This window comes from Odocoileus virginianus, chromosome 15, assembly GCF_023699985.2.
Source record: "Odocoileus virginianus isolate 20LAN1187 ecotype Illinois chromosome 15, Ovbor_1.2, whole genome shotgun sequence".
In the NCBI taxonomy this organism is placed as follows: Eukaryota; Metazoa; Chordata; class Mammalia; order Artiodactyla; family Cervidae; genus Odocoileus; species Odocoileus virginianus.
Window position 1 is genome coordinate 17,170,780 of NC_069688.1, and position 14,865 is coordinate 17,185,644.

Here is a 14,865-nt window from a genome sequence, read left to right on the forward strand (position 1 = left end):
GGAACCCAGGGCTGCCCCAGCACCAGGCCTGTACATGCAGGCGGGAGGGGCGAGACCTCGCCTTGGAGGGGGACCACCCAGCACAAAACGGGGGTCTCCACATCTGGTGAGGCCAGTCAGCACACCCAGAGTGCAACTACCACTCCCAACCCTGGTTATCGCCTACCTGGACACAGCAAAAGCCAAAAATCAGCAGACGTTTGAGCAAAGCTTCAAATAAGAAAAATAGGAACCAAAGCAACGGGGGGGAGAAAATGTTGAAAGCACACCATCTAGGAAAAAAATTTTTAAATGACCCTTTATCACAGGAGCAGAGTAGGTCCTATAACAGGGCACAGAAGGGACTTTCTGAGAGCACAAAAGCTCATGGGAACTAGAGACTGGACGTCATCATGCACAAGCACAGTCAGAAGGTAACGCTGGGCCCAGAGCCGAGCAGAGGTGGTAAGAAGGGAAAATCCCTCAGGTCTGACAGTCAAGATGGAATTCCTACAAGAGAAAACTGATGTTTGGAAATTATCGGCAAAATCACCCACAGGGGAAAAGGGAACCCGTTTCCTAATGAGAAAGAACATGTATGTATATACATACATGCAGGTGAATCACTATGCCATACAGGAGAAATCAACACAACTCTACTTCAACAAAAAAAGAAACTGAGGTCATTAACACCTATGAACAGTGACTGCACAAGAAAGGAGAGAAGCCCCACGTGACCCAAGCAGCAGCAAGACCTGTTCAGGACGTTGGTGACAGTGTGGGGGAAGGAGGCGGGCAAGAGAGAAAGTGACCAAGACCCCAAGGAAAGGGGGCCACAGTAACACCAACTGGAGCTGTGGAAGCAACACTGAGGGCCTGGCTGAGCGGATGAGGCTGGCTGGGGAAGCGGCCCCGGGGGATTGGGCTGCCGGGGCTTCTCGCGAGTCTGGGGGGCATCTGGCCGGGGCTCCTCCCAGAGCGCACCCCCCACCCCCGGTGAGCTGAATGTCTGCATCCTCACTCCAGCCCTCAGGTCTGCCTGACCCTCCCCAGCCCCCGGACCTGAACTCTCTCTGACTCAGCTTCCCCATCCTGCGCGTACCATGGCCCCTAGACACCTGGGAGCCCTGAGTGAGGGCCCGAGCCCAGTTCAGGCAACTGCTTTCTGGACCCCAAACCAGGCTCCCACGCGGTGCTGGGCTCCATGCAGGCCACCCAGACTCAGGAACAGTCATGAGTTTGCAGAGGCAGGCATTTCAACACAGCTCAGTGATCTTTTACCTTGTGCTCCGTCGTCCACCTCATCCTCAAGGAGGCCCAGCCTCTTCTTCCCAAATTCAGGCCCCACGGGCTTCAGGGGTGTCCCCCGGGGCCTCTCGGGCCTCTTGTGGGCAAACAGTAGGGACGCAGATGAGGCCTCGGTGGTGGGGGCCAGGCTATCGCCCAGAGGGTCTGTGCTGCCCGCCGTCAGCCAGTGGGAGAGCACTCTTCCCCCTGCAAACACACACGACGCGCGGGTCACAGCAGTGCCGCTCGGCCAGCGCCTCGGCCAGGACCCGCCGCTCGAGAGCAGGGCTGCCCGCAGTCACCAGGGTGGGCCACCACGTCCCCAGGAAGGCCCGGCGGCCGGACCACCTGTCCTTGTGGGCACGAGGGAGGCCACCACATGCTCATCAGGATGACACTGCGTCTACGCGGCACCAAGGTCTGTGATCGATAACGTCAGAGTCTAAAAGCCCCACAGTAATTGGACAAGTTAGTCCTATTTCCAGAACAGTGTGAAAAAATTGCACAAAGGAAAGAATACTGAAGTATTTCCATAAAAACGACTTGGGGATTTTACTCTACAACTGATAGTCTGCTGGTCAAAGGAAACGGCTGAACCATTTGAGGAAGAGCAGTTTAATGAACTACAAACACAGTAAGTGAACCTGGGTCAGCTCCAAGTGGTTTTAAATGGGATGCACTGGACAGATTTTTCTGGACAAAAATCAAACCAATACTTATATGTACTGAAACCTTTCTTGTTTTCTCCAGTCAGAAATAATGCTTTCCTCCCTTTTTTTTAATTGTGGTAAAAACACGGAAAGTCCAATGGACAACGTCACGCACTCTGAAGAGCCCAGCATGTTCGCTGGTTGTACAACAGTCCCCACCTCTGTCCCCAGGGTCCCTTGTGGCCACTCCACCCCTGAATCTACAACCCAGGGACTCAGCCCCTCCTCTCTCCTACCACTGAGGCCTTCACGGCCCCCCGGCATGCATGCAGTACAGGCATACAGCGGAGGCAGTACCTGCACTCTGCGTGGGCGTGAAGTCGAGCTGCTGCTGGGTGGCCCGGACCTGCCCAGCCATCGCCCTGCGAGCCGAGATGGACCCATCCTGGGTCCGGGCCTGGAGCGTGCTCTGGGAGGCCTGAGTCTCAACAAACATTGGTGTGAGGACAGTACTCCGGAAGCGCCAGTCGGGGTCAATGGTATACTCCTGCCAGGAGAGAGGGTCAGGTGAGGTCACGGCCCTTCTCAGAACATGCAAATGCTTTATTTAAAACTTCACGGTCCCTTCCACAAACATTACTATACTCCATGTATAGTGCAGGTGGGTGTCTCGGGAAGAATGTGTGTGGATTCCAAGTAAAATCAGGAAGCCAGCACACAAGTCGTCAGGAAAATACCAATCAAACTGCAGTGAGGTGTCACCTGCAGCCGAGGAGGGGAAGGGCACCTGTGCACTGTGGGTGGGCACGAAACCTGCTGCAGCCACTGTGGACAGCAGAGTGCAGGTTCCTCAGGAAATTATAAATAGAACCACCGTAGGATCCAGCAACCACAGCTGGGTATTTATCAGAAGAGGACAAAAACACTAATGGGAAAAGACACAAGCACCCAGTGTTCACAATAGCACTGTTTACAACAGCCAGGATATGGAGAAAACCTAAGCCTCTATCAGCAGATGAAAGGAGAAAGAAGACGTGCGGTGAGCGTGTGCACGTGTGCGCACACACACACACACACACAGTGATGGACTACTACTCATCTTTGAAAAAGAATGAAATCCTGCCACCTGCAACAACACGGACGGACCCTGAAGGTATTATGCTACATGAAATAAGTCAGAGAGAAACACAAATACTGCATGATCTTATTCATATGTAAAATCTAAAACAAAAAAACATAACAAAACAAAACCAAAAAAGCTCATAGAAACAGAGAACAGACTGGTGGTTGCCAGAGGCGAGGGGTGAGGGGTGGTAGAGATGGGTGAAGGGGGTCAAAGGGCACAAACTTACAGTTGTAAAGTAAGATCTGGGGGGCGATGTACACATGGTGACTACAGTCAGTAACACCATTTATACATGTGAAGTTTCTAAGAGAGTATATCTTGAAAGTTCTCATCACAAGATTAAAAACCTCTAACTATGGGCAGTGATGGATGTTAACTAGATTTATTGCGGTCATAATTCTGTAATACATACAAATATAGAATCACTACCTTTTGCACTGAAAACAAATACAATCCTAATTACACCTTAATTAAAGAAAAAAGCAGGGATTTAACACCAGTGGACAAAATCTGCTGACCAACAGCTGGCGGGAAAGTCAGCTCACCAGGCCAGAGCTCACCTGAAACTCACACTCTGACAGAGGGTGCTCAAACAGGGGAGTCCGGAAGTCGGGGCTCAGGCTGGTCATTTCAAGCAGGAAATCTGTCGCTAAACTCAAGAAGTGCATTTCTATCTTAGGAGAATATAAGGAATTTAGGGCCAGCAATCGGTCCAAGGTATTTGAAGGCAACCTAGTTTCATGGCTCCAGAAGTTCCGAACAGTTAATCTGGAAGACAGAGAAGAAGGAAGAGAAGGAGGTCTCTACATGTGCCACACAGGGAAGATCCTCTTCTTCCACCAGAGATCAGCCCTGGGACTCCATCCACATGCAGACCTCCATTCACAAGTAAGCTGCCTAAAGATGAGGTACATGCTGAAGGGGAAATATTCCAGAATGTTGGCATACTTTAACAGGAGGTGAGAAGCTGGGTCATTCTATTCTCATTTCTATTACCCAGAAGTTTGCAAAGATGGGAATTTTACATTACATACTCTGAAACTGAGAAAACACCAAGAGAAATTATATATATAGTCCTTCATTGCCTTGCTAAGACAATTCACTCTAAACATTAGTGCCACAAAATATTCAAAACATAATGTGAACATAAAATAATCAAACTATTAAACAAGTTAAAAACCAGATCAGGCTTTATAATTTGTGAATGTTTGAGAAATCCAAATACAATTTTTAAAAGCTCAATGAATTAAAAATTGCAGTACACTGAAAGTTAGCTGACACACAGAATCGTCAGGGTTTCTTCCATGTCTGCTGTAACATAATGAGCTCGTGGCGAGCTCGTGGGCATCTGTGATGACACTACAGCATCCTCTGGTTTCCAAGGCCTCCAGCACGCCCTCTGACACTAATGTGCAGAGTGGGAACTCACTTGGAGCTAAATGGGGAATGACAAAACCACTTTTCATTACAGGTTTCTCATCCTGAGATGCTGTAACTCACAGCACAGTCAAGAGAGTGTTACTCACACCAATTTTTCAAGACTTATATATTAAAGTAACATGCCAGGACTTTTGGGTTCTAATGTGATTTAAAACACATTTTCTTATGCCAGCAAGAGGCAGAGAAAAGGCTAATACAGCAAAGGCCCTTTGACACCTCAGAGAGACCCCACACTGGCCCAGAAAGAGTCCTGAATGTGCATACCCGCCCACCCCGCTGCTCCGGGACGGGCACTTACTGAAGCCCTGGGTTCTCGTCGGTCAGCCCTTGGATCAACACATCTTTGGCAAGCTTGAATACTTCACGCGAGTCTTCATCTGCCTGACTCTCTGGGTCTCTGAGAGAAGTCACAAGACAACAAAACTGTTACTGCTCCTTCTGCTGCTCTGCGTCAACCCAACAATGGTGTCTAGGATGAAAGTAATGAAACCCGCCCTCTTCCCCAACTTCCACCCACTCCTTAGGGCCTGCACCCTGTCCCGGGCCATGGTGGCCAGCCGGGGAGCAGGACCACAGTCCCCAAGGAGGAAATATCCCAGGAGTTCTTTCCTTAACCTTGTCAGACTGTAAGGGAAAACAAGGAAAATGAAATACACTTTCAGCTCAACCAATAATACCACGCTCTGAATACTTCCCACAGGTTCACAAAATGAATGAGGACGAAGATATATTTCAACATACCAAACTTATTTCAGTTATTAACCACACAATTTAAATGTCTTATCATTTATTACAGTCGTTCCAGACTGCTGGAGGCACCCAGATGCTCCCTAAGAGACGGGACACGTGCGTCAGGGAGGAGCTCACCTGTAGTTGTCATGGACCCACATGAGGATGGCGTACATCCGCTCGCGGCACAGCACTGCCGGGTGAGACAGGAACTCCACCACGGCGCTCAGGAGCTCCCGGAGCTCTGCAGGTCTCAGCCGTGCCATCATCTTGGAAATTATGTCCAAACACACTTTCTGTCTCTCATCATCTCTATAAAAAGAGGAATTTTCAAAAACACAGACTTAACTGTTATTACCATGCCTTTAGATATGACAGGTGACATTTTCTTCTCTGTGCTGTTCTGTATTTCAAATTTTATTATTATAGCTAACACTACATTTACATTAAAATTAAACTCTTGAAAATAATGATCGTGGGCTAGATTATGAAAAGGAAATTAACAATGTAATGTCCCGCCTGGATCCTAGGAAGAGGATGAGGAAACTGGTGACTTCAAATAGACAGAAGTGCACTAATGTTAACTTCTTGGTTTAGACAAACACCGTGATGATGTGAGATGGGGAAGCTAGGTGAAAGGTGTGTGAGAATTCTGTGTACTTCCAACTTTTCTGTAAAAATTAAATCACTTCAAAATAAAAAGTTCATTTTTTAAAAACCTGACAAAGTCAAACAAAATAAGCTACCTAGAAAGGATTTCATGACTTTAAAAAATGGTTTCCAGGGCTGGTCAGGCACCAGGGGTTAAGTGCAGTCGGGGCCCAATGTGGGGCACCCCCACTTCCTTCTTAAGCGCCAGCTGAATGCTCCACATACAGTAGACACTCAGCTAGGCTGACTGGAGGAAATCAACACAAAGACAGTTTATCACCATGTAAAAGTGTGCACAGAGTTGAGAGGAAAACAGCACTGAGGGAGGAAAACATGGGATGCCATCAGCAGCACTCTGTTAACATTTACCTTAACAGCATGTTACCATTTTGCAAATAAATTTAACAAATAATGGAAGCCTCTTAGCTGACAAAAGAGGTACAGAACTCAAAACCACACATTTTGAACCTGAAAACAGCTCTGGACATCCCAAGACGGAGTCTCTCAAGTGTCTGGTGTCAAAGTGAACAAACACTCCTGTCACAATAACTCACAAGTCCCCTTGAGTTGAGGGGACAGCTGAACAAACAGCTGCATCCAAGGGCACAGGTGGCGGCCACTCACCTGTGTCTCATGACCTGAACAAAATCCTTGCTCTTCAGCTGCAGGTACAGGTCAGGGGTCTCCTCCGCACGACACAGCACCACCTCCAGACACAGCGTCTTCATCACGCCATGGAACCTCGGCAGCAGGAAGAGCACGCTGTTCATGAACCTGGGCAGCGGGCAGGGCCGGTGAGCGGAGGGGCACTGACCCCCACCAGGACCGTCCTCGGCAGGCAGGTGGTGACAACGCCCCACGACCTTCTCCACAGGCAGGGGCAGGCAGACGGACACAACCACCCATCCCCGCCCACGACCCACCCCAGCAGGCAGGTGGACACGGCCCCCCACCTGTCGGCCAGAGGAGCGAAGTTCTTCGTGGCTCTGCTCAGGCACACGATGAACTTGTCCTCCATCGTGTTCTGATGCTGCCTCAGTTGCTTCGCCACCAGTTCATACACAGACTCCTCCAGCATCTGGAAGACCAAGTTTCCTTTCAAATACACACAAGTGGGAACTCGGAGGAACTGAGAAGAGTGAGGTGACCACCCACAGCACCATCTCAAGGAGGCCCTGGAGGCTCTGACCACTGGGCACCACCAGAGGCTCAGCAGCCGTGGGTGCAGGTGACCCAGGCCTCGGCCACATATCAGGTGAAAGAACCATCAAGATTATACTTCCTTCTGACGCCAAGACTCTGCCAGCGAGTCATCTGAGCAGCTGAACAAAGACCAGGGACTGAATGCTGTTTAGGACACACGAAATCCAGGGGTCGGGATGCCTTCCAATGCAGGGGGTGCAGGTTTAATCTCTGGTCCAGGAGCTAAGAACTCCCAAGCCACAGAAGCAATATTGTAACAAATTTAACAGACTTTAAAAATGGTCCACATCAAAAAGATCTTAAGAAAAAAAAAGACATATTTTATTATGTCGGTGTGCATGTCTCTGGTCAAAGACTCTCACAAACCAGGATGTCAGGGAGCTCCATCTGCAGGCAGCCTGCCTGTCTCCCTATGCCCGCCTTCCAGGCCCGGCCTTTCCTGACTGCTCCCCGAGAACTGCACCCCCAGGGAGCACCCACACACAGAACAGGGGGCCCTGACCCCACGGGAGAAATGAGGAGCACAACAGGCACTTGGGACTGGAGCCCGTGGTCTGGAACCGAGCTGGTCAGTGGTCAGAACACAAGTGACTCCCACTTCTGTGTCCCACGCTGCTCCCCCATCTTACACTAAATCAACCATTCTACACTCAGAAAAGAGCTATGTCAAACCAAAGGGTGTACCATTTGTATTAAGTTGAGACTTAAGTCATGAGAGATTAACCTTTCGATCTGCTATTATGTGCTCCACCAGTAGTGATAACTAAGCATATTATATGAATTGAAACCCACCATTTAGGGGCATTAGAATCATGTCATCACAATGTTATCCTGAATTTGAAACATGTTTTTATTTTATAAAAATAGCTGGCAATCCCTAAAATAAATTATAAGTTTGATTTTCTCAGGGAGGGGGTTCCTATTTCCTTTCAGTTTAATTTTTCCTCTAAATACAAATAAATGCCTAATTGGTGAAATAGGCCGGGCTCCAACATGCTACGGAGGGACCGTTCTGCCCTCAGGATCCCCTGGCTTCCCCAGCCTCTCCTCGACCTGTCTCGTTGCAGAAGGGGAGGGGACTGGAGACACAAATTTGGGTATCAGGAGCCTGAGGAGTTCTCAAGCCATGAGGCTGGGTAACCAGCTAGGGGCCCACACTCCGAGTTGTAGGAAAGTCCGGTGGGGTGACACCCCAGCGAGGGAGGGAGAGTGTCTCGGAGCATGACAGAGGGCCGAAGACTGGTCCAGTGTGGCGTGCTAGACAGTCTGCACCCCGCGTCCGGTCACCGTGGGTGACAGGCTCTGCAGACGCTAGCAGGGAGCCCCCTGCATTAACTCATGGGGGTCAGCCAAGTAGCAGAGAGTTATAACCTGTGACTTCCAGAAACGAGTCGGGGAGGGGACTGTGTGCTTAGAGGTGCAGGGCACAGACCAGGTGCCCAAGTCAGAGGCCACCCCCGCTCTTCAGCTGCACTATGCCAGAAACTGGAAGGGGGGCACCTCTCCCGTTTACCCTCCCCCAAACCACAGCAAGGCTTCACCAGGGCAGTTTCTCCAAAGTGGCCCCTGATGCCAAGGTCAGAGGAATGAAAGCTGCTCCAATGCTTACGTCCTGACTTTACAATAAGAAGCAGGTTAACAACCTTAAGGCTTGCCAAGTTTCCAGGCATTAAAAAAAAAATTATCTCTTTAAAAAAACTGCCCACTCTGGCTTCTGGTACAGAGGACACAGTACCGAGGCTGAGTCAACAGTGAAGAAGAGGCGTTCATGCCATGTGCACACACTCACCTTCTCTCTCCCGCTGAGATACCGGAGAACAAGCCCCAAGACCTCCGCGGATGCTGCGTACACCTCTTTGTATCTGACAAAGGACATGTTACTGACCAGAGCTTCAAAGTACCTGCAAGAAACACAGAGAGCCAGTAAGCACAGGGCAACCCATCCTGCTGTCTGACAGAAAGTGAAAGTCACTCAGTCGTATGCGACCCCATGGACTATACAGTCCATAGAATTCTCTAGGCCAGAACAGCGGAGTGGGTAGCCTTTCCTTTCTCCAGGGGATCTTCCCAACCCAGGGATCGAACCCAGGTCATCTGCATTGCAGGCGGATTCTTTACCAGCTGAGCCACCAGGGAAGCCGCTGTCGGACAGAAATGTATCACAACTGTCCTCCCTGCCCACCCAGACAAATGACACCTGGGCATGCCCTGCCCACCCGCACAGCTCCAGATACAGACACTGGCAGCAATGAAATCAGCAGTAGCCTGACTTCTGACCCCTCTAAAGCTGTCTATGTGACAGGAGGCGGACACACAGTGACACAGGGGTGGGGTGGGGGTGGGGGACGGTGCAACCTGGCCTCATGACAGCAGGACCGGGTATCAGCAAAGCCACTTGTCCGAAAGTTAGCCACTTCCTGCTGATGCTGTGCTGAGCTGCACGACCGTCCATGACACCAGGCGGCCAAAGCCCCTGGAGCCCCGGAGGCTGATCCAGGAGGACAAACTGGACAGTGAACACTTCCAGAGAGACAGTGAACTTGACCGAGTGACCGGCTCTGCAGGGATCCAGCCCCTCTCTGTGAAGTTTCGGGCTGTCCTGCTAAGGTCCCGCCACGTGGACCCTTCCCCGCCCCAGGTGATGAGGAGCCAGGAGGCCCGCCCCCTCGTGGCCACACCCTGTGGTGAACGGTCTCCGGACCTCAGGCTGCTTTCAGGAGCTGATGCTGAAAAGGGCAGCTTAGAAAATAATAGAAATAGCTAACACCCTGTCTACCAAAATTGCATGGAAAAAACCACACGGTTTTTAAAAACTCACTTTTCTCATTCACTCCACTAACATATTTCTTCTCCCAAATGATTTCTAAACCCAACTACTTAATTCAGGTGGAAATACTAATATGGGTCCTAGTCCTTAAATTTATCAAAATTAAACCATATTCCAGTCTCCAATCAGAATCAGGTATGCTTTACCCAAAAAAGAAACAAAGCGAAAAACATGACACTTACCGGACACTTTCCACGCCACACTTTGGGTCATAAGGGGGCAAGCTGTTGGCCATTACAATGCCCAACAACTGAATTCCTACAGAATTGTCTTTAGAATTAGGATCTTTACTGGAAAACTTGTCAAATATTAACCTGAAATGTGAGTGTGAAGAAACAGTGTAAGTTGTCGCACGTACGGAGCAGGAAGACAGAGGTAAGATCTCCCACAGCTGACTGTCGGGGCAAGAAATTCCTTCCTTCCCATTACTTTGTTCACAACTGGTTACTCTGCCTCTGGGAGGGGGGAGCCCTGCATCTCCCACAGTCTAGTTATTTGCCCTAATTCTCCCTCGGCTGATGGTGAGAAAAGGAAGAAAAGTGAAGTTGCTCAGTCATGTCCGACTCTTTGCGACCCGATGGACTAGCCTACCAGGCTCCTTCGTCCATGGAATTTTCTAGGCAAGAGTACTGGACTGGGTTGCCATTCCCTTCTTCAGGGGATCTTCCCGACCCAGGGATTGAACCCAGGTCTCACACATTGCAGGCAGATTGTGAAGGGTGGATCATGAGTGACATCACACCCTACCAGTAGATTCCACTCCAGGAACCATCCTTCCTTCCAGCACTTCAAGTCCATTAGTGTGTTAGTTGCTCAGTCGTGCCTGACTCTTTGCAACCCCATGAACTGTAGCCCATCAGGCTCCTCTGTCCATGGGATTCTCCAGGCAAGAAGACTAGAGTGGGTAACCATTCCCTTCTCTAGGGAAGCTTCCTGACCGAGGGACTGAACCCAGGTCTCACGCATTGCAGGCAGATTCTTTACCATCTGAGCCACCAGGGAAGTCCTGAAGTCAGTAAGTCTCATGGTAATTAACCCTGCACAATGTGTGACAAGTTAAAGGATACTGCAAACCCCAGTAAACCCATACCTGTAAGGGATGGACAGACAATCCTTCCAGCACTCAACAAGGGTTTTTATGATTTCAAGGTTATGTCGAAACACAGCTCTTTTTTGATGAAAAACATGTTTCATTAGGAAATGAAGCAATCGATTCGCTAACACTTCATCTTTAGGGACCCCCTGAAAAAATGCAGAGAAATTTCATGTAAATATGTAGCATTTCCATCTGGGAAAGTATCTCTTAACCCAGAAGTCTGTTTATAAAAGAAAGCTGGCACTGTAATGAGGAGTCTGGCTCCCGTGCTTCAGACGACATGTGACTACAACACAAAGGCCTCCCCTGGAGGGCCTTCCCCAGAACCCCCAAGGCAGCCCTGACACGAGGGTGGCTGCGCTCCTGCAGGTCTGTACAGTGTTCTTCAGCCTCTCGAAGCCTCTGCTGAGACCTCCCTATGGGGTCCCTGAAGACACCTTCCCTGCTCTGACTGGGCACCCGGCCTTGCCCCCACCTTCTCCCAACCCCAGGATCCCAGCAACTGCTGGGGCCTTCCCACTAGGACTCCATCAATGGCGAGGTGATCCCAGATCTGTGCTGGTCACCTGACCCACTGCCAGGATGCTGCTCCATGAGGTACACAGAACGGGGCGGAGGACACCCTCCCTCTGCTTTCAGCCTCTTGCTCAGACTATTGCAACGAGTGGTGAAAGTTCACTGTGACTTTCAACCTGGCTGTTGCAGCTCTCCTAGCCCAGCTGAATGTCTGACACGGGAGTCAACCTCTTGCAGAGGTTCCTCAGTTAAACTCGGCTTGCTGTGAAATGGGATAGCCACATTCCAACACAAACACGTGTGACAGCTCCATGGGCGCATATTCTGTTCAGTAAGCACATGCCAGGCCATCCTTCCAGGAGAACTCTGCACACCACTGGGGCCGACATCAATAAGCAAATAGAGAGCTCCAGCATGTGGAACCAGAGAGCTGGGGGACGCCACAGCCTGCATCAGGACAGCACAGGCACTGAGGGTCATCATCACACCAGAGGTCACCAAGTCACACCAGGCCACCATGAGCAGGGAGGCTGACAAGACGGATGCTGGAGACCATGACCTCGGCCTCAAGTTCAGGGTCTGCCAACATCTATTTTACATGTATTTCTAATAAAATATTCTTCCCTGGTAGCTCAGACAGTAAAGAATCTGCCTGCAATGCTGAGACCTGGGTTTGATCCCTGGGTCAGGAAGATCCCCTGGAGAAAGAAACGTATTTTTGCTAGTATTCTTGCCTAGAGAAACCTATAGACAGAGAAACCTGGCTGGATATTTCACATGTACTTTTAATAAACCAATTATTAGTGTCCATGCTCCTAGCAAGCTAAAGCAGTAAGAAAACAGGACAAACATCCAACATCTTAAAAATAAAAGCAAAGCCAGAGGAATTATCAAAAGCAAAGCAAAGAAGACAGAAGTGAAGGAGCAGAACGAGGCCTTCTGCAGCAGCAGCACAGCACAGACGTGCAGGATCGGGGCCAGAGACGCTGAGGACACACGGGGGCTGGGTCCCGGGTGCCGCGCGGGGAGACGGCACCAGAGGTGCAGCTGCTCTTACCACAGGGGTGGCTATTCCTGTCCATGAAAGGACCGTGGCCACGATCTCAACCACTAGGTAGTGGATCCCGTCCCCGCCGTTGTTGTCAGAGACCACCAGCTGCAGCAAGGGGCCCAGCCAGTGCCTCGCATGAGGCCGGAAGACCTAGGCGAGAGTTCAAAGGTCAGACATCAGAACTGCTGAGTAACTAAGATGGGAGTTCAGGAACATCCTTCTGTATTACGACTCGACCTAAATTCAAAACAGACGTGAATGCCAACAACTATGCTGCTTGATTCAATTAAGGTTCTCTGCTGAAGTCTTCCTTGTGGGCCCTGAAACCACAGTTCAAAGGAGACGGATTCCAACTGATCTGCTCTTTGCGTAGGTCTGCTCCAACTATGCTTGGAGTAGTAACAACATTCTGCACCAATCCCACCCTCTGCACAGTATACAGCCGTAGGACCCTACTCTTACTGGATACAGAAGCAAGGAAAGTGGAAAAGGAGGACATAAAAGCAAGGTGCAGGTTGCAAATTTTCTTCACACACCCAAGGTCTCTGAAATCCAGAGCATCTCCACACACTAAATTCCACTGAATTTACTTTAGAAACTCAGACCGAGTGTAACCCAAGACTCTCGGCCTCCTTCCCCTCTGCCACCCTCTTCTTTCTCCAAATGTTTTCTCAGGGATTTCAAATCTAGGCTCACAGTTAAATCTGTGTGATCTCAAATCTTTTTGATCAAGTACCCCAGAGGTAAATAATGTTTACAGTCTCCAAGTATGTCTACTGGTTTGTTTATACATTTTAAATATAAACTTCTTTATTGTATTATTAAACTATAAAAAAGGATAAAAGTTCAAACTTTAAAAAGAATTGTAAATACAAGTTCCATGCTTTTGGTCCATTAAGACAATGGGCCCCGAAGGTTCCTGAGCTCAGGGCGTGTGCAATACTGCAGGCCCCTCACGCCGCATGTGTGCGCACAGCTCAGTAGCCCCCGTGCCGAACTAAAAACTAGACGCCGGCTCCTCTCCTCCAGCCATCAGGCCAGCACTATAGGAACATGAGCTGGACGTCACATGACCCCAAGTACTGTGGCTGAACTGTGAGCCCCAAGAGGACACCGAGGTCCAGCTCGCAGGACCTGTAATGTGACCTGATTCAGAAACAGGGTCTTGGAAGATTATTAGGTTAAGAGTCATTAGCAGGGGACTTAACCAGTGACAATGTCTTCATTTGATAAAAGGATTAAAAGGGAAATTTTTACATGTGAGACAGGTGCCGAGAGAAGACCATCCACAGGCCAAGAAATGGCCAAAGCACACGGCAGCTGGTCACGCATCATCGGGGCCAACCGGCTGACACCCCGGCCTCGGGCTTCCAGCTCCTGAACCAAAAGGGTCATTTCTGCTGCCTGAGCCACAGGAGCTAGAAGTCAAGTATGACTCTGAGGAAGGGCCCGTCACCACTCGACGGGCTTAAGGCCTCGCCAGCTGCTGCCTGGGAGGCCCACTCCTGGCACTTGCTCCTCCTGAGCTGCATGTGAACCCCCTGCCCCTCCCAGGTCAGCCTAGGATCGCTCATAAACCTGTCCGAGTGCCCCTCCTGACGGGGCCACGCATGACCGACAGATAAACAGAGCCATGATGCAAGCACGTCAGCTACTCTTCACACAGTTACCAGGAATCTCTTCACCATGTTCTCTGTTACTCTAAACCAAGAAGGCTGGCAGCTGTAAGAAACCTACCGACACACATACTTCATAACAAAGGCCACTCCTAACTCAGCAAAAGTTAATTTACGCGTTTTACAAGAAAATGAAGAAAAATGATGCTAAATAAATAATACAGTCCGGCAAATTTATTCAGAGAATAAAGCCATGCTTTGACCCTTAACGTCTTCCTTTATGGTGGGTTTTTTAAAAGTAGATTCACATGTGCTTTTGTGCTTAGTCACTAAGTCATGTATGACTCTTTGAGGCCCCATGGACTATAGCCCACCAGGCTCCTCTGTCCATGGGATTTCCCAGGCAGGAATACTGGAGTAGGCTGCCATTTCCTTCTCTAAGGAGATGCATATAATTGAAAAGAGTTTTTTTAAAGAAATAAATAACTTACTTCTTCTGTATTAACAACCAGCTTGGCTAAGAAAAGACGGATATTTAATGACACTGATGGATTTCCCAGTTTGTCATGAAGAAATTTCATCCAAGGAGGAAGATTTCTTGGCACTGAACCCTGAAACAACACACTCAATATTACTTAGTGAGAAAGTGGCATTATGACACAATGACAAAGCAGGACACGAGTGACTAGACATC

General features: G+C 49.5%; 1 protein-coding gene across 3 annotated transcripts in view; it reads right to left on the reverse strand.

Annotated features, from left to right (window-relative positions):
* Positions 1–14,865, reverse strand: part of PRKDC (protein kinase, DNA-activated, catalytic subunit) — a 129,982-nt gene that overhangs the window by 42,546 nt on the left and 72,571 nt on the right. For all 3 annotated transcript variants that reach the window (XM_070477071.1, XM_070477070.1, XM_070477072.1), the window contains 12 exons: positions 14,663–14,782; positions 12,562–12,705; positions 10,983–11,134; positions 10,075–10,206; positions 8,855–8,966; positions 6,816–6,940; positions 6,487–6,636; positions 5,350–5,523; positions 4,781–4,879; positions 3,603–3,810; positions 2,274–2,463; positions 1,261–1,473 (listed from right to left, as the gene is read on the reverse strand). In XM_070477071.1, coding sequence (XP_070333172.1) covers positions 1,261–1,473; positions 2,274–2,463; positions 3,603–3,810; positions 4,781–4,879; positions 5,350–5,523; positions 6,487–6,636; positions 6,816–6,940; positions 8,855–8,966; positions 10,075–10,206; positions 10,983–11,134; positions 12,562–12,705; positions 14,663–14,782 — 1,819 coding nt within the window. The remainder of the gene's footprint in view (positions 1–1,260; positions 1,474–2,273; positions 2,464–3,602; positions 3,811–4,780; positions 4,880–5,349; positions 5,524–6,486; positions 6,637–6,815; positions 6,941–8,854; positions 8,967–10,074; positions 10,207–10,982; positions 11,135–12,561; positions 12,706–14,662; positions 14,783–14,865) is intronic.